General features: G+C 40.4%; 1 protein-coding gene across 5 annotated transcripts in view; it reads right to left on the bottom strand.

Moving 5' to 3' along the window:
• Nucleotides 1–2,155: 2,155 nt before the first annotated feature.
• Epb41l5 (erythrocyte membrane protein band 4.1 like 5) overlaps nucleotides 2,156–25,850 on the bottom strand; it is a 115,076-nt gene continuing 91,381 nt past the window's right edge. For 2 of the 5 annotated variants that reach the window (XM_004659738.2, XM_045149034.1), the window contains exons 20-25: nucleotides 24,196–24,260; nucleotides 19,515–19,605; nucleotides 15,129–15,203; nucleotides 9,906–9,947; nucleotides 9,471–9,589; nucleotides 2,156–4,370 (exon numbers count right to left, since the gene is read on the bottom strand). In XM_004659738.2, coding sequence (XP_004659795.2) covers nucleotides 4,304–4,370; nucleotides 9,471–9,589; nucleotides 9,906–9,947; nucleotides 15,129–15,203; nucleotides 19,515–19,605; nucleotides 24,196–24,260 — 459 coding nt within the window. In that variant the 3' untranslated portion in view covers nucleotides 2,156–4,303. The remainder of the gene's footprint in view (nucleotides 4,371–9,470; nucleotides 9,590–9,905; nucleotides 9,948–15,128; nucleotides 15,204–19,514; nucleotides 19,606–24,195; nucleotides 24,261–25,850) is intronic. The other 3 variants (XM_045149035.1, XM_045149036.1, XM_045149037.1) reach the window with 3 other exon arrangements.

Below are 25,850 nucleotides of genomic sequence, written 5' to 3'. Positions count from 1 at the left end.
TTTATAATCTCTTTGGAAGTGCATGCTCTTTAAATCCCTTCTTACTTTTTCTTTTCTTTTCTTTCTTTTTTTTTTTTTTTTTGAGGTAGGGTTTTGCTCTAGCCCAGGCTGACCTGGAGTTCACTATGTAGTTTCAGGGTGGCTTTGAACTCACTGTGATCCTACTTCTGCTGGGATTAAAGGCATGTGCCACCATGCCTGACCAGGCTCACTTTTTTAAAAAAAAAAAAACAAAAAAAACCTATTTTTAAAATTTATTTTCATTTTTGAGACAGAAAGAGAGGGAGAGAGATAAAGAAGAGAGAGAATGGGTGCACCAGGGCCTCTAATCACTGCAAACGAATTCTAGACATATGCACCACCTTGTGCATCTGGCTTACATGGGACCTGGAGAATTGAACCTGAGTCCTTAGGCTTCACAGGCATGCACCTGAACTGCTAAGCTACCTCTCCAGCCTCTGGCTCACACTTTTTTGTGTTCAGGGTCCATGTTGGTTTACAATGGGCTCCCTGATCCCATTGTAATTTTACAATGGGCTCCCTAGCCACTTTCCGTCCTTGGCCCTCAAACCCTTGGCCCTTTTCTCTCCCTCATATCCCTGTTATGTCTGAATAAAATGTGATTTAAAACATCATTCTCTTTAGTCTGGATTGCCAATTCTTTGGTTAATTAACAGACACAAACTAAGGGCTTGGGGTTCAAGGATTATTCCTAATCATTCCAGCACCCCATTTTAGACAGCTCCCCGTATCACAAGGATACAATACCCAGAAGTTCTGATGGCTTGAGTGACAGGTATGCTGTAGAACACACCTGATTATCGGCCTGCCTCCTAGGCAGCCATTTTCTTGCTCGATAAAGCTGCTTCATAATAAGCTTGGCCCACACCGCTCTGCTCTCTGCAATGCTGGCAGAGCACAGTGATAAAGCAGTTAGTAGCTCTGGACCTTTACACGACAAAGGTTATTGGGACTGGAATGCATATAACTCAGCAGTGAGGTCCTGGGTTTGATCTCCAGCACTGCAACAAGACAAGACAAAACAAACTTATCAGAAAAGTGTATGCCAGGCCTTGTGGTGCACGTCTGTAATCCCTGCACTTCAGAGGTTGAGGCAGGAAGAATGCCATGAGCTCCAGTCAAGCCTGGAATACAAAGGGAGTTGCAGGCTAGCCTGGGTTATACTGTGTCTCAAAACCCTGTCTCAAACAAACAAAAAACAAACAAACCCACCCCACAAAAACCAGGAGAAACAAATAGAAAAATCAAACAAATATATGACACCTGCTCAATGAAAAGACAAGACTTTTGCTTCTCCAGATCCTTATGTAGAAAAGCATGAAAGCTTTTTCACTATGTGAGTGACTGGCAGAGAGTCTTCGAGCAAGGGCTCTGGAGGGACAGCAGGACTTTCCTTCTGGGTCCAACTAAGAGAACAGAGGTACAAGTTTCAGGTAGAATTGAGAAGTGGTCCAGATCTCAAATGTTCACAGGCCACCTGTGATTGTCCCAAAGCAAATATACTAAGGACAAACTCAGAGGGAAGACTGTAAGAAATCTTTTTCAGAAGCATTTTCCTTAAAGCAGTGTACAAGCATTAAGGAAGCTGCTTATCACTTTGTTCTGCAGGGTTTCCTAAAGAACAAGAGTGAAATAGCCATGAGCCTCCTAATGGGAAGGGACAACACTATTGACAAGCCATCAAAATTCAGCTCTCACAGGTTTGTTTGCAAGTGAGGAGACAGTGTGTAGCACTCAGAATCAAAATGTGTACATCTTACTTTGAATCACCATGCAACTCCCCGACTTTGTGAGGGATACAGTATATGAACTTTGTGAGGCCCATCTATATGCTCCCCTGGGCAGGTGGCAGAGCAGCTGCTGTCCCAGGAACCCCTGAGTAGTGCATGTACCACAAACCATCAGTATGGCCTGCAGTGCCATAACTGCCTTCTTATGCATGACACCTCCACTCTCTCTCCCTGCCAGCAGCCCCGGCTGGTTCTCACATTCCCCCTTCCCTAACCACCACAACCACAGAAGCCCTCAGCCTGGGCATATCCAACTGCTGCCATTTCCAGGGACGAAGAATACAGTCTGCTGTCACAGCAGTTCTGAGGACAGCACCATCAGCAAGTATGACAGGAAACTTGTATTTAACAGGTATCCATCAGGGCCAATTCATAATTCAAGTATTAATTTCCAAGTTTACCACTTCATGTAAGTACATGAGGTAAGATTTTCTTTTAGCCTCAGGTCAGAATGAACTTAACAAAGTCCCTATCAAATATTTTGATTGGCAAGACTTCAGGTACCCAAAGACAAAATGTTATGGAGGATTTTTCTACTTAATTCCCAAATTTTGGAAAGTTTGAAATAAGGGTGGTGCAACCTTCTAAACAGAATGGGCCATTCAGGTCTTTTTGTTGTTGTCGTTTTTTGAGGTAGGGTCTCGCTTTAGCCCAGGTTGACCTGGAATTTAGTATGTAGTCTCAGTGGCCTCATGGCAATCCTCCTACCTCTGCCTCCCAACTGCTGGGATTAAAGGTGTGCGCCACTACACCCGGCATGCCATTCAGGCCTTGTAAGTTACAATACCTTCACTGGCCTGTGTCTGGCAGCACAACTAACCTTATATAGGCCATCCAGGGTTGTCAGACATTGGAAATCTGATGGCCAAGCCAGTAAGTCTCACATCAAGCTGCAAGTTCTAGGTGTCACAGTTGTGAGAAAAGGTCTTTGATAATAGAGGACGGACAGGAACACTCAAGAAACTCAGCAGCTTAGTTACTGGCTAAAGAGAATCAGCCAGCAACTTTTCTTTAGCAAAAATGTTTTATGCAGAAATGGCTTCCAGAATCTTCAGTTTTCTTGGAAATGGTACAAGATTAAAATTCTTTAGCTTTTCAAACACTTGTGTGTTTGCCTGAACACTTATTTATACTACACACAAAGCCCAGGTGATTTTAAAGATCACAAAGCTGGAAGTTTCCTTAGCTGAGAACTACAAGTGAATACTCAATTATGTATACATCACACCAGGCACAGAAAACCAAACATTCCAGGAAATACAGCTTAACACTAGTCCTTGGTAATAAGGTACTACCTTCACCACCACCAATGTCATTTACATACCATACTCATTTCCCATGACAATTCAAATGTTTACTTTTCAGTTTACAAATTTAAAGCTAGATTAGTGTCATTTTGCATGCTGGGATTGCAAGTAGAAATCTACTTTTTTAATGATTTTTATATCCAGATTTTTTTTTTTTTTTTGGATACAGGCCAAAAAAGGCTGGGGGAATTCTAGAGAACTCTTTCAACTAATACAAAGCCCCTAATTATAACATAACTTCTTCCAGAAGACTGGATATAGCTTCACATGTGTTAGGCGTTAGGCCTAACACTTCAAGAACCAAACTCTCATCCCATTCCCAATTTCTGGCTGGTGCTTTTGTTTTAGTTTGAAAGTACTAAACTCATTCAGTGTGTAATGAAAGGAAATGCAGGCTCTGTCCCAGCAGGTTCCAGTGTGGAGCTCTCTGTGCTGTGCCTTCCCCCTGGCTCAGCAAGGAGAGTACAGGCCCAGGTTGGTGCCTAGGGTTTCTGACCAGGCACCAGGGACCCGCTCCCTCTCAGGCTGGAAAGTTACAGATAGGTATGTGGTACACTTGAGTGCTTCCTATGGGAAGGGAGAGCCAAGAAGACTATGCCTGCTCTCTGTGAGGGTCTTCTCACCCTTTATCTTACCTTGGTGTCAATTTAAAGTAGTAGGACCATCTATTCATAAGGGAGGGATTTAAAATCTCTGCCTTCTCAAATTCCCTTTAGTACTGGAACTATAAAAGAGCCTACAGAGTGTCTACGTCAATTTCCTAAATACCCGATTTCCAGGTAATGAACAGGAAAGTATGATTTCTATAACAGGATGATCACTCTGATACTACAGGAAAACAGCCATCAAAGGCTATTGCCGTAAGGCATGGCTATGAGGTCACTATAAACAGGAGTAACCACTAGGTGGAGCCAAGAGCTTGGAAACTGCAGGGAATTCAATGGACTCTGGCATCCGCAACACTAATAAATTACAGACAGTGAAAGACTTCAGTTGGGCAGATATGCAGCATGGACTTCCAGTTGGACGGAAAATGCAGCTACTTTCTTTGTGAAGTTAAAGTCAGATCTAAGAAGAACTTTTTAAAGACAAGCTCCTCAGTCCAAGCATTCCCGCTGAAATGGATTCCAGGACGGTCTGTTGGAGAGTGCTGGGTGGCCCAGTTATAGGAAAGGAAGGACCTCTTCAGAGCTCAGTGGTTAGTAGACACTTTTGCTTCAAGATAGTGTCTTCCGCCAACTTAGGAGCAGAGCTGAACACAAGAGAACAAGGCTTATTCAATGAGACCATTTACACAGTGGAGAGTATCATGTCTCCAATAGCCCGCAAGGAGATGTTGAGAACAGAGGCTGCAGATCTGAATGGTTATACAGTAACATTTAATTTCCCAATGAGCTATTACACAGGTGGGAATTCTCTAGATAGTTGATGCTTATTACATTTATTATTATTTATTTGTGTGTTTGAGTATATGAGTATGGGGCCATGTGTACCCCAGTGTGCATATGGAGGTCAGAAGACAACTTTTGGGTTAGTCTTGACCTGTCTCCCTCATTTAAGGCAGGGTTTCTTACTCTAGATTCTTACACTTTTACATTTCTTGCTCTGCTGCTCTTTATTGCATGCACATGAGCTTCTGGCAAACACTCCTGTCTCCGTCCCCCATCTTGCCATCAGTGTGCTGGGACTACAAAAGCCCTCCATGGCTTCTGGGTTTTTATGTGGGGTCTGGGGATAGAACTCAGTACTCCAGCTTGAGCAAGTGGATGCATTATTCCCTGAGGCATCTATCTCCCCAGCCTGATGCTTATTACATTCTGAAATATAAAAATAACAATTTGTCCTACTTCCTTGAATAAAAAAATGCCCAACATATACTTAACCCTTCCTTCATGAGTCAAAATTATGAGGATCAAGAATAGTATTGTACTCAGCACAATGGCAACATGTTCAGGAGTTACTAGGGCAAGCTGGCTGTCTATGCTTGTAACATACTCCCAGATGGCTACACACAAAGACCTCTATTTCATTTGCTTGTTGGAGCTCTGAGAAAAATGAGGGCTGAAGAGATGGCTCAGTGGTTCAAAGCACTTGCTTATAAAGCCTGACCGCCTGGGTTGAATTCCCCAGTTCATAAAGCCAGATGCACAATCTGGTACATGTGTCTGGAGTTCATTTGTCCTGGCAGGAGGCCTTAGTGTGCCCATGCTTTCTCTTTCTCACTCAAATCAATAAAAATTAATTAAAAAAAAAAGACAAATGAAAGAACACAGGCTTTAAGTTTCTGCTGTGGGTTAATTGCTTAACATTCTAGATGCTATAACACATTAATATCTAACACAGTTCCAATATCCAAATACTGAATACAAAAAACTGTAATTGAAAAGCCAGGCATGGTGGCCCATGCCTTTAATCCCAGCACTTGAGAGACAGAGGTAGGAGGACTACCATGAGTTTGAGACCACCCTGAGACTCTATAGTTAATTCTAGGTCAGTCTGGGCCAGAGTGAGACCCTACCTCAAAAAACCAACAAAGAAAAAAATGTAATTTAAAATTTCAAAAACAGGAGCTGGAGAGATGGCTTAGTAGTTAAGGCTGTTGCCTATGAAGCCTAAGGACCCAGGTTTGATTCTCTAGTACCCACGTAAGCCAGATGCACAAGGTGGTGCATGTGTCTGGAGTTCATTTGTAGTGGCTGGAGGCCCCGGCACACCTCTCTCTCTCTCTCTCTCTCTCTCTCTCTCTCTCTTTTTCAAATAAATGAAATATTTTAAAATTTGGGAAAAAAAAAAGTCAAAAACAGGGCTGAAGAGATGGTTCAGTGGTTAAGGTACTTGCCTATACAGCCTGACTCAGGTTTGATTCCCCAGTATTCATGTAAAGTCAGATAGACAAGGCAGCACATGCATCTGGAGTTCGTTTGCAGTGGCAAAAGGCCCCGACACACCCATTCTCTAAATAAATAAATAAATATTTTTTAAATGTCAAAAACACCAATAATACTGGGCTTCTGCGTGAGAATGAAAATACTTAGGAGCAGAGGCCAGTAAGTTAAAAACGAGACATAAAGGGAAGAGAAAGGAAGGGAGGAGGGTACTTAATAGGTTGATATTGTATATTTGTAAGTACAATGATTGTGATGGGGAGGTAATATGATGGAGAATGGAATTTCAAAGGAGAAAGTGTGGGGGGGGGAATTAACATGGGATTTTTTTTATAATCATGGAGAATACTAATAAAAATTTAAAAAAATCTAAGAGGATATAAATAAAAAATAAAATAAAATAAAAGAATTGAAAAAAAAACCCCACCAATAATGCTGGGCATGGTGCAGCATACCTTTAATCCCAGAAATAAGGAGGCAGAGGTAGGAGAATCACAGTTGAGTTTGAGGCCAACCTAAGACAAAGTGAATTCCAGGTCAGCCTGGGCTAGAGCAAGACCCTACCTTGAAAAACAAAACAAAACAACAACAAAAACACCAGTAAGATTTTATAAATAAAACAGCTGTCAATTATCATTCCTACTACCTAATTACTTTCCTTTTTAAAAATTTAAAAAATATATACATAAAAATTTTTATTTATTTGCAAGCAGAGAAAGAGAGAGAGAGAGAGAGCGAGAGCGAGAGAGAGAGAGAGAGAGAGAGAGAGAGTGTGTGTGTGTGTGTGTGTCTGTGCAAGTCTGGACTTGCAAGGCCTCTTGCCATTGCAAACAAACCAGTTTGTGCATGTGGCTTATGTGGGCACTAGGGAATTGAGCTCAGGTCATTAGGTCCTACAAGCAAGGGCCTTTATCTGCTGAGCCATCTCTCCTGGCCCTAAAAATATTTTTACTTATTTATTGACAAGGAAAGAGAAGACAGGGAGGAGGGGAAAGAGGTACGAGGTGGGGGGTGAGGGGAAGGAGATGGGGACGCCAGGGCCCTTTGCCACTACAAAGTGCAGGTACATGTGCTACTTTCTATATCTGGCTTTACATGGGTCCTGGAGAATCAAACCTACCTTTAGTTGCTGAGTCATCTCTCCAGCCCAGTTTCAACATACCCTTTCAACTTTTTTTTTTTTTCTGGAATTTTCCTTCATATTTCTTCATCCCTGATTCTCAGAGAGTGAGTGATCCCTGGAATCTGTTAGAAATGAATATCCTTGGGCCTCTTCCCAGACATACTGAATGAAACTGTGAAGGTAGGGCCCAGCAACCCATGTTTCTACAAGCCTTCTTCCACAGATTCTGCCTCACAACCAGCAGCAGTTCTAATTGTTCTGGGTGATGTGTTCATACCATGATCTCTCTCTCTCTTTTAATATTTATCTATATATTTGACAGAGAAAGAGGCACTTAAGAGACAGAGAGAATGGGCATGCCACTGCAAACAATGGCATCTGGTTCTATGTGTGTACTGGATACTTGAGCCTGGGTCCTTTGGCTTTGCAGGCAAGTTCCTCAACTGCTAAGCCATCTCTTCAGTTCATCTCTTCCTCTTTTATTTTAGTTTTTGTGTTTTTTTTTTTGAGGTAGGGTCTCACTCTTGTCTAGGCTGACCTGGAATTCACTATGAAGTCTCAGGGTGGCCTTGAACTCACAGCGATCCTCCTACCTCTGCCTCTTGAGTGCTGGGATTAAAGGTGTGTGCCACCATACCCGGCCTTGTTTTATTTTTTATTTTTCTTTTTTGAGGTAGGATCAAGCTCTTGCCCAGGCTGACCTGAAATTCACTATGTATTTTTAGGCTAGTCTCAAACTCACCTCTGCCTCTCAAGTGCTGGGATTAAAGGAATATACCACCACCAAGCTGAGCTCGCTCCCTCCCTCCCTCCCTCCCTCCCTCCTTCCCTCCCTCCTTCCCTCCCTCTCTCTCTCTCTTTGGTTTTTTTGAGATAGGGTCTTGCTCTAGCCCAGGATGATATGGAATTCACTATGGATTCTCAAGGTGCCTGGAACTCATAGTGATCTACCTACCTCTGCCTCCTCAGTGCTAGGATTAAAAGCGTGTATCACCATGCCCAGCTCTTCTTTTTTTTTAAAATAGTTCATTTATTTATTTGTAAGCAAAGAGATACAGATAGACAAAAGACAAGAGAGAAAGAAAGAAAAGAAAAGAAAGAAAGAAAGAAAGGGAGAGAGAGAGAAAGAAAGAGAGAAAGAGTGAGTGATTATAGTTTGTACCAAGGCCTCTAGCTATTGTAAAAAACCCCAGATGCATGCACTACTTTGTGCATCTGGCTTACATGGGTACTGGAGAATTGAATCCATGTTATTAGGCTGTGGAAGCACGCAGCTTACTCTGGATCCAAAGGCTTTAACTTTACACTTCCCTCCCCAGCCCCACAATCCTGCCTCAGTATTTTTTCAACATAGTTACTGACCACTTTTGCTTGTTAATATTCAGCATTTGTTTAAATTATGTGACCATTAGGCTGGGTATGGTGGTGCTTCGTCTTTAATCCCAGCACTTGGGAGGCAGAGGTAGGAGGATCACCATGAGTTCAAGGCCACCCTGAGACTACCATAGTGAACTCCAGGTCAGCCTGGGCCAGAGTGAGACCCTACCTCGGGGGGGAAAAAAAGAAAAAAAAAATCTGGGGGGCTGGGGAAATGGCTTAGTGGTTATGGCACTGGCCTGAGAGGCCTAAGGACCCAGGTTTGATTCCCCAGGACCCACATAAGCCAGATGTACAAAGGAGCACATGTGTCTGGAGTTCATATGCAGTGGCTAGAGGCCCTGGCATGCCCATTCTCTCTCTCTCATAAATAAATACATAAAAAATATTAAAAAACTGATTGTAATCCGCATACACTAAAGTACATAATTGTAAGTTACAGTGTGCTTATAGGGCTGCAAACTGAACACATCTTTGGTCCCAGTTCACAGAACAAAAAACAGAACATTATTAGAACTCACAAAGCCTCTTCTGGGCTCCCATCAGCTAGATACCTCAAGAGTAACCACTACACAGCTCTGCTTCTTTCTGAACTTGACTTTGCTTTTCCTTGATAGTGAGGAAACTTTAAGACAACTCCAATGACCTTGCAAGTCTCAGGCACTTTACTTTTATGCCGCACCTCCTCTAACAATGGGCACTGGCACTCATCACTGTAATAGCAGACACATACAAGCAAGCCACAAAAGAAATACTACAGATTGGCTTTAAAACAAACACAAAAACTTAAAGAGACCATAATAATTTTGTAGAAAATTACTAATAACAAGAAAAAAAGGAAAAATCCTATGTTAAATAACAAGCAGATAAAAGATTTATCCAACTTGAATTAAGTCAATTATAATAACTTATAAGACCTGACATTGTTATCTTAAATACAACCAATTTTACTTATTATTTTCCTCACCTGGTCACAGCATCTACCAAGAATGGTGCTGGGGGAGAGATCAGCGAGACTCCGTCTTTATTACCAGCCCCCTCCATCTCTGCCAGAGAGGGTCCACATCCTCCTGCAAGTCCGCTCTGCTGGAAGAAATACAGTCTTAGAGCAACTCCTACCCAATCAATTTCAAGTCAGCTTCACTCCTGACTGGCAAGAAAGTGGATGGTTTTGATGATCCCAGTTGTTTTTAAACTATTTTTCATCTCAGGTTTTTATTTTTTACTTTGCCTGCATCTTTCAGCATTGGCACACACACAGACTTTGCAGTAAATTGAATTAACAGCTTTGCTAATGATCCCCTGAATCCCCATTTCTATGGAAAAACAAGAACCAGATGATTCTTTAAGACTCACTCTGAAAGTATAACCAGGGAAAAAAATCAAATAATAGTGAACTTACTGGAATTATCCACCGGGGTGTGATCATGGATGTTGAAGACACCTAAAATAAATTTCATATATTTATTTACTTTTAAAGAAGACTGACTTATTTTCGTAACTATACTCATAATAATTCTGCCTATCATAAAATGCACTGTAAGGAATGTAATAATAATAATAATAATAATAATAATAATATACATATATGTGTATTTTTTGTTTTTCAAGGTAGGGTCTCACTCTAGTCCAGGCTAACCTGGAATTCACTACGTAGTCTCAGGACGGCCTTGAACTCACAGCAATCCTCCTACCTCTGCCTCCTGAGTGCTGGGACTAAAGGCGTGAACCACCACGCCTAGTCTGGGAATATAATTCTTAATGACTCCCTTGGGGAAAACAGGGCAAAAGATACTTTACAGTATTAATAGGAGCTAAAGTATAATTATGATGATCACGCATTCAGCTCAGCAAATCTTCAAAATATATCAAACAACAGTTGAAAGATTTAGTGGCAGGTGAGAAATGGATGAACAGTAACTGTAGACAGGTAATAGTACAGATATAGCCTAATGAAAATTCATCAAATTCACTAGACACAAAATTAACATGAACTTAAGAGTAGAAAATTAAATTCCATCCAAAGAACTAATGGAACTATAGAGTATTTAGGGTTTAATGGAACACACATAAGAAAGTCTAGTAAGAATGAGAAAATTGATACATACTCCTAAAAAGCAAAAATTTACATTACAAAAATACTCTTTTTTTTTGTTTTGTTTTTAGCCAGGCATGTTGATGTACGTACGCCTTTAATCCCAGCACATGGGAGGCAGAGGTAGGAGAATTGCCAGAGTTGAAGACCACTCTGAGACTCCATAATGAATTCCAGGTTAGCCTGGACTAGAGGCTAGCCTCTGAAAGTTAGCCCCACCTCAAAAAACAAACAAAACAACAACAACAACAATATAAACAACTAAAAAGGCCTATTTTCTACAAAATATAATCTACTAGGATATGGGTGGAAATGACACACTGATTCTAAAATTTGTACAGATAAATTAGATAGCTAAACACATTATAGAACCATAGTTCTGTGTATATATTTATAATATATATAATAGTACCAAAGCATAAAAAGAGGCCTAAGGACCAGAAGGGAGGTGACATCACAACCCTGCTGGGGAAGGATGGAAGTGTTTAGAAGGTAAAACTGAGAAAACTAGTTCTTTCTATGGATATATACACAGTTGGGTCAATCCTAAAGTCACTATCTATGCCTCCCCCACACCAAAAATACTCTCCAAGTGTCCAAATGGGTTAAAAATCAAAGAAAGGTAAATGAAAATGTGGCCTAACTAGAAAGAATGTAACGATGATCACAGGTAATAGGATGGCAGATAAGGAATGTTTAAAAATCCACAAAGAAAAAAAATGAATGTGACATCAGAATTAAAAGGCTTCTGCTTAATGAAGGTTATAAAACATAACTCAAATGATACTGTGATAAAATTCCACAGGTGTTAATATATAGACCAGGAAAACCCTTTAAAATATCTGTGAAGACAGGGGGAGGGAGAGGGGAATATATATGTGTGTGTGGCATTGGGGGGGGGGCAGGTCAGGACCTGTTGCTATTGCAAACAAATTCCAAACACGTACCACTTTGTGCATCTGGCTTTACATGAGTACTGAGAAATTGAACCCAAGCTGGAAGGCTTTGCATACAAGCATGTTTTAACTGCTGAGCTATCTTCCCAGCCTGAGAGAACATACTTTTATTGTCTAAGGTTAACATAGAATTGATATCTAGATGATATAAACTGTTGAAATGAGCAAGGAAAAAGAAAACCAATAGAAAAGGTTGGTCTGGGCTACAAGAGACACTATCTCAAAAAGAATACTGGAGGTGATATTAAAATTAACTCAAACAAATTGAAGACACTGAGATGAACTCGTTAAGATGGAAAATAGTAGAAAGTCAGAGAAGTTGGGTTTAGAGGCTCATGACTGTGATCCCAGGACTTGGGAAGCTGAGGCAGGAGGATTTCTAGGACTTCCAGATTAGCCTGGGCTTCAGAGTCGGACCCTGCCTTAAAAACAAACGAACAAGGGCTAGAGAGATGGCTTAGTGGTTAAGGCGCTTGCCTGCAAATCCAAAGGACCCAGGTTGGATTTCTCCAGCACCCACATAAGCCAGATGCACAATGGGGAACATGCATCTGGAGTATGCGTCAGCTGATGGTCCTGGTATGCCCAATTTCTCTCTCTCTGACTCTTTCTCTCTCAAATACATAAATAATTAAAAGTAAAAAAAAAAACAAAAAAACAAGAAAGCAAACAAACAACACCCAACTCTCAAAACAAAAAAACAAGAGCCAGGCATAGTGGTGCACGCCTTTAATCCCAGCATTTGGGAGGCAGAGGTAGGAGGATTGTTGTGAGTTTGAGGCCACCCTGAGATCCCATAGTGAATTCCAGGTCAGCCTGGGCTAGAGTGAGACCATACCTCGAAAAACCACACACACAAAACAGATTCCCCACACACCAAAATAAGGAGGTCACAGTACAGCTGGTGACCATGGTAGCCATTTGGAGGAGCACTCTGTAATACCAGTGTACTTAACACCAACACCAGTGTTCATTCATGCCTGCAGCCAGGCAATCCTTTTCATGAGCACATATCCCAAATTCTCCCATGCCTTAAAGGAGACAGACATGGGAATGGATTTCTTTGAGCACCAAATGAAAAAATGAAGCACAGTTCTATTAATCATTAGAGATATTTTCTTGTCACAAGTTCATTTTATATATTTACCCATTCCAAAACTGATAGATGTTCCTGCTCTAACTTTTAGGTTCTTCTACCTCTGCCTCCCTAGTGCTGGGATTAAAGGCGTGTGCCGCCATTCCTGGCTGAAAAAATTCCTTTTTTAAAAACAGTTTTATTTACACTTTATTTGCAAGCGGAGGGGGGGGGGAGAGGGAGGGAAGGAAGGAGGGAGAGAATGAGAATGAATATAAATATGAATGAGAATGGTGCACCAGGTCACCTTGCCACTACAAACAAACCACTTTGTACATCTGGTTTTACATGGGTACTAGGGAACTGAACCTGGACTAGCAGACTTTACAAGCAAGCACCTTTAAATAGAGCCATCTCTCCAGCAACTCCCCTTTTTAAAGTACTTGGGAATTGAACCTAGGGCATCGAGCATGCCACATCTCTATCTGTGGAGCCTCCTTAAGGCAACAAATTGTAACCTAGATAAAACGTAAAAATAAAATTAAAATCTTACTTACAAGGCAAGCATCCTGCCACTGAGCTTCATCTACAGTACTGTGTTTTGGCTTTAAAAGGGTTACCTAAGCCGGATGTGGTGGTGCACGCCTTTAATCCCAGCACTTGGGAGCCAGAAGTAGGTGGATCACTGTGAGTTTGAGGCCACCCTGAGACTACATAGTGAATTCTAGAAGAGCCTGAGCTAGAGTGAAACTCTACCTCGAAAAACCAAAAAAAAAAAAAAAAAAAAAGGCTCACCCAGACACTAGAAAGAAAGAATACTTACAGTAAACGCTCTGGATCATTAACTAGGGCTCACTCGTCTGAGCTTCAGGTCATCTGGCATCAATCTTAGAAGTTATCTCTTCTCTACCTCAAGAGTTATTATGATCCAACATTGCTGTTATCCCTTTCATTTCCTGCCTATGCACTTGTTCAGGCTTGTAATTACTGATGCTTTGGTAAAGTCTTCTGTTTTACTGATTTAAATTGGTGGTTCTCAGACTACATCACTTGCACACATGTTTAGAGATAATTTTTTTTGTTTGTTGAGGTAGGGTCTTGCTCTAGCTCAGGCTGACCTGGAATTCACTATGTAGTCTCAGGTTGGCCTTGAAATCAGGTGGTCCTTCCACCTCCACCTCCCAAGTGCTGGGATTAAAGGCAATGTTCTACCATGCCTGGCTTTCTTCAAAACACACCAAATTAGAAACTCTGTGAGGTAAGGATCAACAACAATCTGTTTTAATTCACTTTCCAGGTGACTATGATACACACTCATTTAATCAAGCCTACTCCACCACAGAAAGTGCTACCTGCACCTTACCCCTCAGAAAGGTGTCTAGTTCCTGCAGCAGCTCTTGTCCTGTCACCCCTAAGCACTAAGGAACATGCTGTCTATCTCTCATCCTAACTAGACTGCAAGTCCCTGGAGAGAGGGATGGCTTCATTTGCATCATGTTTGTCTCACTGCATACGTTATCTTCCAGATGCTAATGATGATAGATATGTTGAATGCTGATCTCTACTATGCTCCCACTTCTTAACAAAATTAATTAGGGGCTTAAAACATGATTCGGCAGCTAAAGGTGCTTGTCCACAAAGCCTGATGGCCTGTGTTCAATTTCCCCAGTACCCATGTAAAGCCAAATGAACAAAGTAGCATATGTAACTGGAGTTTGTTTGCTGTAGTACGTAACCCTGGCATGCTCATTTTCTCAAATTCATTCATTTACTCATTCTCTCTACTTGCAAATAAATAAGTAATTAAAAATAATTAACATCTTCATTATTTTAAGTTTTTTTTTTTTTTTTTTTTTTTTTAATTTTTGAGAACAAGGTCTCACTATGTAGCCTGGCTAGCCTGGAACTTGCTTTGTAGACCAGGATGGCTTTAACCTTTCAATGATCATCCTGAGTGTTGGCAGTAGACATGTGCCGCCAAACCCAAGTGATTTTCTTGACTCTTTCAGCAGGGTTATCCTTGATGTTTTCCCTCATGCTATTTAAAATGGTGCTGAATTATAAATAGTCTTATAGTATTATGAGATTTTTATAGAATGACATACAAATTCAAAGTGATGGCATGTAAGTACAGAAAGGCAAAGCTAAGTAGCTATTCAAATACAAACTTTTATTAAATAAAGTTTTGCTAACTTGTTAAGCAAACAACTGGAACTAACTGAACTATTTTTTTTTTAGGATAGAAAGTTCCATTTTCAGGCTGGAGAGATGGCTTAGTAGTTAAGGTGCTTGCCTGCAAAGCCAAAGAATCCAGGTTTGATTCCCCAGGACCCACATAAGCCAGATGCACAAGGTGGTGCATCTAGAGTTCATCTGCAGTAGCTGAAGGCCTTGGTGTGCCCAATCTCTTTTTCTCTCACTCTCTCTTTCTGCTTCTCTCTCTCAAATAAATAAATAAAAATTTTAAAAAATGATCTTGCTGTGTAGAAACATATTTACCTGAGGTGTGACTGTGTGGTCCATTAGATTCTCAGTTAGAGATAAGAGTAAGGCATCCAATTCATCTGTAGCATCCTGTGGAAACAAGACATCTAGAATCCTTAACTGACTCAGATTAAGAGTTTCCACAGTCTCTGGTTAATGTTAATCTTGAAACAACAAGGACATTCAGGAATGACAGTTATTAATCATTGCACTTCTGTTTGAGGGATATTTGGACTACAATCAGAACTAAGACGTGTCCATATGTTTCCAGAGGGACACTTCCATTAGTGAGATAAAACTTGGGTGTTAGACTGAGAGTAGTTCAAGGTTAGGCATAGGAGACAGTGACTCAGGATTTGCCTCAATTCCAAATGTGTCGATCTAGATGAATGGGGGCTTCACTGTAAATACAATATGATCTACTCCCTATAAATGTTAAAAGTTTTTGTTAATTAAAGATCCTATGAGGACCACAATTGTATGTGAGGAGAATTTTAAAACAATAAAATTCCAATTTAGCTACTAGTATAGAAAACAGGATATAGAAAACATTAAAAAGTTCCATTTGCTTTCAGTCCTTTCTTAAAGGAAGGAATTTCCTTCCTATTTCTATTTCTTCATGCAACTTAATTTTCATCACCTACATGAAAGAATTGCTCTCTTTCCTTTCTCATTTCCCTCTTCTTCTACCCTGCCCCTTCCATGTACAGCGTAGGCTAAGCATGTGGTTACAGGATGTGTATGTATCTACTACAATGCAGTGCAATTCTTCCTCTCACTGCATGATAAGCACTTTGACAGAAGAGACCATGTTTCACTCACCTTTTAATCTGCACTGCCAGGCATGGTGTCTGATACATATTAAAAACACAATGAATCTTCAAACTAAATGTCCTTCTCTGTTCTAAACACATTCCAGGTTCTATAGTGATTTTCAGTAACCAGTCAAAGATGCTCATATTTTTTTTCATTATAATGATAATAATTATTTTCTACAGTACCAGGGATTAAACCTAGGGCCACACACATGCTATACAAGTACTCTAACACAGAGTTTGTTCCCCAGTTCTTTTTAGAATTTTAATTAGCAAAGAAGAACTCCTGAAGATATTTTAGGCTAGATTTTCACTTTAAGATAAAATTTAAAACATCATATACTTAATTATCAATGATACACTGTCAATGCAGAGTGAGACTAAAGGTGATTTATAGCTTTTCTCTTTTTGTGAAGTACATAGCAATTTTCTACAATAAACATACATTATGCAATAAAAGAACAAAATGATATGTATTAATTGGCAAGGGCTATTTATTTATCTATTTATTTGCAGCAGAGAGACAGAGAATGACAATGGGTTCACTAGGGCATAGTGTCACCACAAATGAACTCCAGATACATGTGTCATTTTGTGTATCTGGCTTTACATGGATACTGGTGAACTGAACCTGGGTTGTTAGGCTTTACAGGCATGTGCCTTAACTGCTGAGCCATCTTAGCCCAAGGACATTTTCTTGAAAGGATATTTTTGAGGTAGGGTCTCACTCTAGCCCAGGCTTAGGTGGAATTCACTATGGAGTCTCAGGTTGGCCTTGAACTCTCAGCATTCCTCCTACCTCTGCCTCCTAAATGGTGGGATTAAATGCATGCACCACCACACCTGGGTGGACTCAAAGTAACAGAAATCCTCCTACCTCTGCTTCCCAAGTGCTGGGATTAAAGGTATGTGCCACCATGCCTAGTTACATTTTTTAATTAAACTTGCAAACAGAAGCATTGATGAGTAAGGAGTTGGGCTGAACTGGTTAAAGGTACGACAAGTGGGCATTTTTTTAAAAGCAGACAGAAGCTGGAATGACTGGTTATGTTGCAATTCAATCAGTGATAAGTGTCTGTTATTTCAACACAATATTTACTTAGTGTTTGTTGGGTTCCATGTACTGTTAGAGACATTAAGAAAACAGCACTGAACAACAACAACAACAACAAATCACCTAGGAATAGTGGCACTTTCCTGTCATTCTAGCACAAGACAAGCTGATGCAAGAAGACTTGGCTGGGCTACAGAGTGAGACCCTAACTCAATAAAACAGATCACTTACTGCAGAGTATATTCTCCAGGGTACATGAGGCTACAAATTTCAACAAAATCACCAAACACTAGAGATATATAACCATAATTCTTTTATCTAATAAGCACTTGTAGGGTGTCTATTTGTTGGTAACAATGTATTGTCTTAAAAGGAAAAAAAAATAATGAGTGAAAAGCATAGCAGGCACCCTAGACTACCCATGTGGTGGCCGAAATGTGAAATGTTTCTCAAAGCCTCATGTGTTTGTAATTAAGCCTCATAGTTAAATCCTAGCTGGCAAAGCCTTTGGGATATGGAGCCTTGGTGGAAGAGGTTTGTCACTGGGGGTGGGCCTTGGGATTTGACAGTCTGGCTCCCCCTTGTCAGTGCTAGCTCAGCTCCCTTTATCTACTATCTCCTGGCTACTATGACAAGATATGATGCCCATCTCCCTGTCATGCTTTTCCCACCAAGATAAAACTTCCCTTGAAACCACAAGCTGAAATAAACACTTTCTTTCCATAAACTGCTTCTGGGTTGGGTGTTTTGTCCCGGCAATGAGAAGGTAACTACTGCAGAAAACTGGTACTGAAAAGCGGGGTTGTTGATGCAATAAGCCTGACCATGTCAGTTTTAGACTAGCTGGCTCATAGGAGGACTACAGAAGGATATGGAACCTTGGATTAAAGAAGCAGATCTTAATCCATCTTGGCTAGAGTTTGAAAGACTGCTGCATTGAGAACTGTGCACTGTGGAGGCTCAGCCTATGAAGTTTTAGAGTAGAAAGAAAGGGCTTTAATGGGAACTTGGCTAGAGGCAGTTTGTATGATGTTCTGGCAGACAGGCTGGCTGCATTCCGCCATGTCCTGAGAACTGGAGTAAAGTTGAGTTTACAAGTAATGGACTGGTGTTTGGTGGAGGAAAGTACACAGCAAAGCATGTGAAAGATAAAGTTTGTCACAGAAAGAAATCAAAGTCTCAGGCCAGAGACTGCAGCCATTCAGCTACAGTTAAGAGATTACCACCATTGAGGATGGATGGGCCAGCTGCTCTACAACGGAACAATAGGAAAGATGCCCTGGGAGTGAAACACACTGAAGACCCAAGCTAGGAGTGCTGAAAGGAGGAGGCCTGAAGGAAGAATGATATAGTGTCCTGCTCCTCAAAGTTGGATTTTATCCCCACTGGATCAGCGGAGTTGGCAGCATTACTCACCAGGCACTAGTTTTATAAATATGACAATTGCAGGGAGAGTTATTTGATTGCAATATGGTTCTGGGACTTGCTTTGGCTGGACAGGGTGAGGCAGGGTTGATGTCCTCGCAGGAGACTCCATTAGGTCACTATGTGGGGTGGAGACCCCAGGATATTGGAGATTCCACTACTATGGGATGTCTGCCAATGAGATCTGCTGGCTCAGGGTAGATTTTGCTCAGGCTACAAGTGGCATAGCTGGAAGGGTGGAGATGCCCAGGCCCTTTGGAGAACAGAGGATTTCATCATGAGTCCCAGATGCTAGACATGGATCTGTGGGATTTGATGTTTGCCTCCTGGTTTTTGATCTTGCATTGGTCTAATCTTTCCTGACTTTGCTTCTTTCCTCCTTTTAGGAATGGGAATATTACTCTGTGCCATCATGTGTTGGAAGTGTGTATGTAACTTGTGATTTGATTTTACATGGCTCATAAATGAAGAGACTGTCTTAAGTCTCAAATGAGACTATGGGGACTTTTAAAGTTGGACTACATGTGTATTGAATTATGAGATGGCCATAAGTCCATAGGGGTGGAATGTACTGGTTTGAATGTAAAACGTCTTCTATAGCCTCATGTATTTGTGATTAAGCCTCATACTTAATCTCCAGCTGGTGGATTCTTTGGGGATATGATGGAGGTATGTCACTGGGAGTGGGCATTGGGATTTCATAACCTTGCCCTGCCCAAGCTAGCTCAGCTCACTCGACTATTCCCTGCTGCCGTGACAAGATGTGATGGTCATCTCCCTGTCATGCTTTCCCTGAGATGATAAACCTTCCCCTGAAAATGGGAATAAACCCTTTCCTTCCATAAGCTGCTGTAGGCACATGTTTTATTCCAGCAATGAGATGGTAACTGCTACAACCCTCTAAACAAACATGCAAGCAAGCAACACAAAAACTAAAGAAATCTCAGTTCTTTTAGTGAAGAATATGGTAACAAGACTTTCCTGAGAGCTAAGGCTCAATGTGATTCTCCCAGGTTTGCCAATCACAAATCACTAGAAGTCCCTGGTTGTATTACAAGATTCAACTCAGTATTGTTGTCTTTGGAAAATTTAAAGAAATACTCTTACCTTTAGAACAGAAGTATTGTCTGCAGGACTGGGGTGCACCAGAACAAGAGAATCTTTGCAGAGGGACATGTTATTCTCATTTGCTATAGCACTGGGAAGAAAAAGATAAATTCAGACCATGAAGGTCCTATATGGGAAAAGCACAACTCCTGAAGAAGAAGAAAGACTTCATGGGATGGGGATGGGGATAGGGCACAGGAAATGGCAATACATGAGGAACACTTAGCTTTTATATCCAAGTTATACCATGGCCCCTGAATCCAAATAACAGATACCTTACTATCTTCTTAAAATCATAATACAATGACAAAAAAGTATCTTTTGAAAAGGAAACTTCATAATATCTAAAAACTATTGAGATGATAAAGAAATCCTAAAAGACAAAAATAGAAAACAATGGTTTCAAGATTACAGACAAATTAAGGGCTACAGCCTCCTCTAACAGCATCAAGTTCAGAGAAATTATATAAAAGGTACAAAGAGAGGCAGACCCATAGACCCATGGAATAACAAGAATAGAAACAGTACTATGCATGAATTTAGTATCACAAAAAAGGGAAGGCCTCAGCCAAAGGGCCATTGTCCACTGAGACATTACAACAAGCAGGAAGCTTGCTCCTCACATGACAGATCTCACTGTCACAGAGAGGTACAAGACCCAGGAGCAGTTCCTGACCTATCTCACAAGATGGAGGAAGAATGAGGAACAATCCTAGGTTGGAAAACTCAGACATGATTGGTGAGCATAAATAACTTCTGCTATACCAACAGCATTGAGGTAAATCAAGATAAAGAAATAAAAGTTATGAGACACAGAAGTGATTCAGATGTTATAAAGAACATTGAATACTCAAAAGTAGAATGCTTTATGATTTTCTGGAGTACACCTTGAATATTAACAAGAATAAAAGAAGCCTACACTCATAAGACATAATGAAAAGGCAGAACACCAAGAATAAGTAGTAAAGCTTGAAAGTTACCAAACCAAAAAAAAAAAAAAAAAAAAAAAAAAAGTCACTTTGTGCTTCAGAAAGAAGAAATGACTCAGGCTGACCAACCTAAAAGTGAACTTCAAAATGGTTTTTATATTTTACAATCCTTTCTTCCCAACCTTTCAAGAAAAGACTACTCCTATGGATTCAGTGTACACATGGAACACAGATGAGAAGCTTCTGCCCTCTCAGCACAGCAAGTGCCATGACCCAGAATTCTACTGGAGCAGTCCTCACAGCTTTGGCAAATGAGGAGGAGCACATGCAGTCAGCCTTGAACAAGCATGTGCCTATTAACAAGGGAATAAATGGATTGCTGCTGACGTAAGTATAGCAGGTGAAATGAAGAAAAAAGAATGAAGCTTTAAAAAATTCTGATTTAGGGCTGGAGAGGTAGCTTAGCAGTTATGGCATTGCCTGCAAAGCCTAAGGACCCAGGTTTGATTCCCCAGAACCCATATAAGCCAGATGCACATGGTGGCACATGCATCTGAAATTTATTTGCAGTGGTCAGAGACATGGATCCATTCTCTCTCTCTAATAAATAAATAAACATAAACACAAAATTGAATATGTATATTTTACTGGTACACATTTTAAAACCCATACAAAATAATATACTGTTGGTAGAAACATGCATACACATTAAAATACTTAACACATTCATATAGTTCTTTATAAAGTTAAGCATACTTACTATATAACTTTGAAATCCCACTCTTAGGTATGTACTCAAAAGAAATGAAAACATGTTCACAAAAGAGCCTGAAAGACTGTTTACAGAGGCTCTATATTCCTAACCACCAAAAAGAAAAATTCCAAATGTTCTTTGCAAACAAGCTGTGGTATATATATCCATACAGTGAAATATTCATCAATAATAAACAAGAATGAGGTACCAATACACACATGAAAAGAATTCAAATGTACAGTTTCAGGTGAAAGAAGCTATACATGTGACGTGTTGTAAGAGGCAAAATTATAAAAACAGAAAAAAAAAAGATGGTGTCCATCTGGTGGTGGGGTAGTAAGTAAACTTGGAGAAGATGGATCCAAACTATTGTAGACATTTGTCAAATCTCACAGAAGTGTATTCTAAAAAGGGCAAACTTTACTACATTTAAATTATAACTGCAATAGGCTTGATATAAAAATTATGTACAAACAGATGCTGGAGAGATAGCTTAGCAGTTAAAGCACTTGCCTGCAAAGCCAAATGACCCAGGCTCGACTCCCCAGGACCCATGTAAGCCAGATGCACAAGGGGAGCACACATCTGGGGTTCGTTTGCAGTGGCTGGAGACCCTGGCATGCCCATTCTTTCTCCCTGCCTATTTCTGTACATATCTCTCTCTCAAGTAAATAAAAATAAAATATTTTTTAAAATTATGCATGAAGAGTCGGGGAATGGCTGTGTGGGTAAGATCACTTGCTGCACAAGAATGAGGACCCCAGTTTGATTCCCAATGCCCATGTAGAAAGCCAGTACCCTCAATGCTGAGAAGACAGAGACAGGAAGATTGCTGGGGCTAACTGGTCAGCCAGTCTAAGTGAACAGTAGGGAGATCCAGGTTTAGTGAGAAAGTCTGCTTCTGGGAAATAATGCAGAAGAATGATAGAAGACACCTGGCACTTTCCTCTGGAATGTGTACCACATACATATATGACATGTACATACCACACATACTACATTCCAAAAAATTATTCATGAGAACAGTAAATGGTGTCAGCTAAGGTGAAAATCAGTCTTTCTAGACTCTGGAATATAGTCAAAAATTTAGGGCTAGAGAGATGACTTAGTGGTTAGGTTGTCTGCCTGTGAAGAAGCCAAGGACCCAGGTTCGATTCACTAGGACACATATAAGTCAAATGCGTCTGGAGTTCAATTACAGTGGGTGAAGACTTTTTTTGTTTTGTTTTATTTTTTGAGGTAGGGTCTCACTCTAGCTCAGGCTGACCTGGAATTTATCATGTAGTGTGAAGATGGCTTCAAACATATGGTAATCCTCCTACCTCTGCTTTCTAAATGCTGGGATTAAAGGTGTGTGTCACCTGGCTTAAAAACATTAAAAAAAAAAAAAAAGATCTCACTAATTTACTCAGGCTGTTCTTGAACTCATTCTATATGTCAGACAGGCCTTGACCTATAGATCCTCCTGTCTCAGCTTTTGAGGGCTAAGGTTACAGGCCTGCACCTACTGATCTGCCTATCAATTCCTAACAAGTAGATGCAGGGTACTCAGAACACACAGATGTTAGAAAAACAACCACAGGAATATTCTTTGTAAACAGCATAAGCTACTGGCTGATCAGGGCAATAAATAAATAAATAAATGATCTGGGAAGACAATAGACATGCTGAAACACTGGGAGGCAAAGCTGGAGAGAGACATTTCAGGGAATAGTGGGGCTCTGAAAGACCCCACTAAATGAATGAATACAGAAAATTATCCATGTGCTAAGATCAGGCCTTGTGCTCAAAAAGGAAGCCAAGGTCCTCTGCTAGAAATCATGTTACTATCTATACTCTTGGTCCCAGGCTGATCTTTTTAATGTTGAAGGAGTTTCACAATAGTCAGCTACAAAGACCCCAGAGAGTATTTTTCTCTTCTGTTTTCTTCCCCCCCTCCCCACATACTTTAGTCCCTATTGTTATGTCCTGGCTCCAGTCATAAAGACATCTCTGTCAAATCACCACCTGGGAGGCTGAGGCAGGAACGGTTTAAAGGACAGCCTAGCTATATAGCAAGACCCTATCTCAAAAACAAAACCAAACAGAAATCCATGAAGAACAGATAGCCATGGATGACATAATTAAGTCAGAAAAGAAAGAAAACACCAACTGTACATCTAAGCAAACTACAACCATTACATAAACAAGTAATAATTTAAAAAAAAATTTAAAAAATGCAAACATTGGGAAAAAAAAAAAAACCACTGAAGGGGAGAGCTGAGGAGTATGGCTCAGCAGTTAAAAGCACTTGCTATGTAAGCATGAAGGCCTCAAGGCCTGAGACTGCCTCAGTTTGATTCTCCCAGAACCCACATAAACAGGTGGGTCTAGTCATACACATCTGTAATTTCAGTCTGTGGAGGACAAAGACCACAGACTTGGTGGGGCTTGCTTACCTAAAGTGGCAGCTCTAGGCTGAGGAAGAGACCCAGTCTCAAGTAAATACATGGAACGGTGATAGAGAAGAGCATGTGAAGTCCTTCTCTAGCTACCGTGTCCATGTGCATGGCACACATACATCTATATGCACATTCACATGGGCATACACCACACATAACCATATATCACATGCTACACACACACACACAGACGTACACACACACGAAGAAAAGACATTTTCAGACAAATTAAAGCAGAATTTGTTACAAGTAGTTATATCTCACATAAAATGCTTTGAGTTCAAGTTAATTAGTATTCATTTATTAAAGAGGAATTTTGCTCTATAGCTTAAATCAACTGAAGAAAACTGAATATCTTACACTAACATAGAAGAAGATACTAACTGGCTCTTTGATGGACAGAAAGGAATGAATGCAAGCTGTCTCTCAAACAGGTATGAAATCATGTAGTAATCTACTGGAGAGAAGCAAAAGAGATCTTTCTTACCCCTAAACCAAGTTAACAGGAAAAATAAAAGAAAGCCAATTTAATTTCACCTATCTACCCAGAATTGTACCTGTTTGAGGCAGCATCCTGAGCATTGGCATTTTTATGAGTTAATAAGCTATCTTCTCTTGTAACCTAAGAAAACAAAATAATCAAAACATCAAATCTAAAGTAACAAGAAACTTAACTTTTTTTTTTTTTCAGTAAAAATACAAAAATCAGCCGGGCATGGTAGCACATGCTTTTAATCCCAGCACTCAGGAGGATCTCTGTGAGTCTGAGGCCATTCTGAGACTACATAGTGAATTCCAGGTCATCCTGAGCTACAGCAAGACCCTATCTCAAAAAACCAAAAGTAAAAAGTCAGTTTGCTTCAGTTCAAATAAGAGGTAACCACACTTTATCAGTGCTGTGCCTAGTGCAATCCCTATCACATAGCCAAATTATAACCCAAGACTCAAGTCCAATGTTGGTTATACAAATTTACACTCTATTATATAGCTATTAAATACCTAAGACATTACAATATATTACCTAATATATACTAAAGAATTTAATGCCAGAATCTTTCAAGTTTACATGATAAAAAGAAAGATGCTGGGCTGGAGAGATGGCTTAGCGGTTAAGCCCTTGCCTGTGAAGCCTAAGAACCCCGGTTCGAGGCTCGGTTCCCCAGGTCCCACGTTAGCCAGATGCACAAGGGGGCGCACGTGTCTGGAGTTGAGTTTGCAGAGGCTGGAGGCCCTGGCGTGCCCATTCTCTCTCTCTCCCTCTATCTGTCTTTCTCTCTGTGTCTGACGCTCTCAAATAAATAAATAAAATTTAAAATATAAATAAAAAAAAGAAAAAAAAGAAAAAAGAAAAAAGAAAAAAAAAACGATGCTAAAACCACATATTTGGCTTTTATTTTTCCCTAAATGTAATGAATACTTTAGATGGCAAGTCTAAAAATTTTCTCAAGAGCTCATTTTCTTATCTTTATTTATTTATTGTTTTTTTGAGCTACTGCCTCACTTTAGCTCAGGCTGACCTGGAATTCACTATGTATAGTCTCAGGGTAGCCTCAAACTCATGGTGGTCCTCCTACCTCTGCCTTCCAAGGCTGGGATTAAAGGTGTGTGCCATCACACCCGGCTTCTTATCTTTATTGATGGACTGTTTACAAATAGTAAAATGCATCCATTTGAGTGTTTGGAGAGATGGCTCAGGTGGTAAATGCTTGCCTGGGAAGCATGAGAATGTGAGTTTGGTCCCCAGAACCCACGTAAAATGCCAGCATGGTAGTAATCATAGTACTGGGGAGGCAGAAAGAGAAGACTCTGGGGCTGGCTGGCTAGCCAGTCTAACCTAATGGTTGTGGTCCAGGCCAATGAGAGACCCTGTTTCAAAAAAAGGTAGACAGCATTCCTCAGGAGTAGCACCTGAGGATGTCCTCTGGCCTCTACATGCATATACTTACAAAGACATACACACAAACCTGTAGGATCACAGACTTAACACTGAAAGAAACTTTTTTAAAAAGTTGGTGTTTTCTGGGTATAAAACATTTAAGAAATTAAGCTTTAAAAACAAAAAAACTCTTATGCAACAGAGTGTCTTTAACATTTTAACCTATGACTTTCTAGCCTTAATCTGAATTTAGGCTTACAAAAGGCACTGTATCATCTTTAATACCACCTTGAAACCACACTCCCACTTCATCAATTCTACATTCTGTTCATGTCA

This window comes from Jaculus jaculus, chromosome 5 (assembly GCF_020740685.1).
Source record: "Jaculus jaculus isolate mJacJac1 chromosome 5, mJacJac1.mat.Y.cur, whole genome shotgun sequence".
Classification (NCBI taxonomy): Eukaryota; Metazoa; Chordata; class Mammalia; order Rodentia; family Dipodidae; genus Jaculus; species Jaculus jaculus.
The sequence above is the reverse complement of the archived record's forward strand: the minus strand, read 5'-3'. Positions and strand labels throughout refer to the sequence as shown.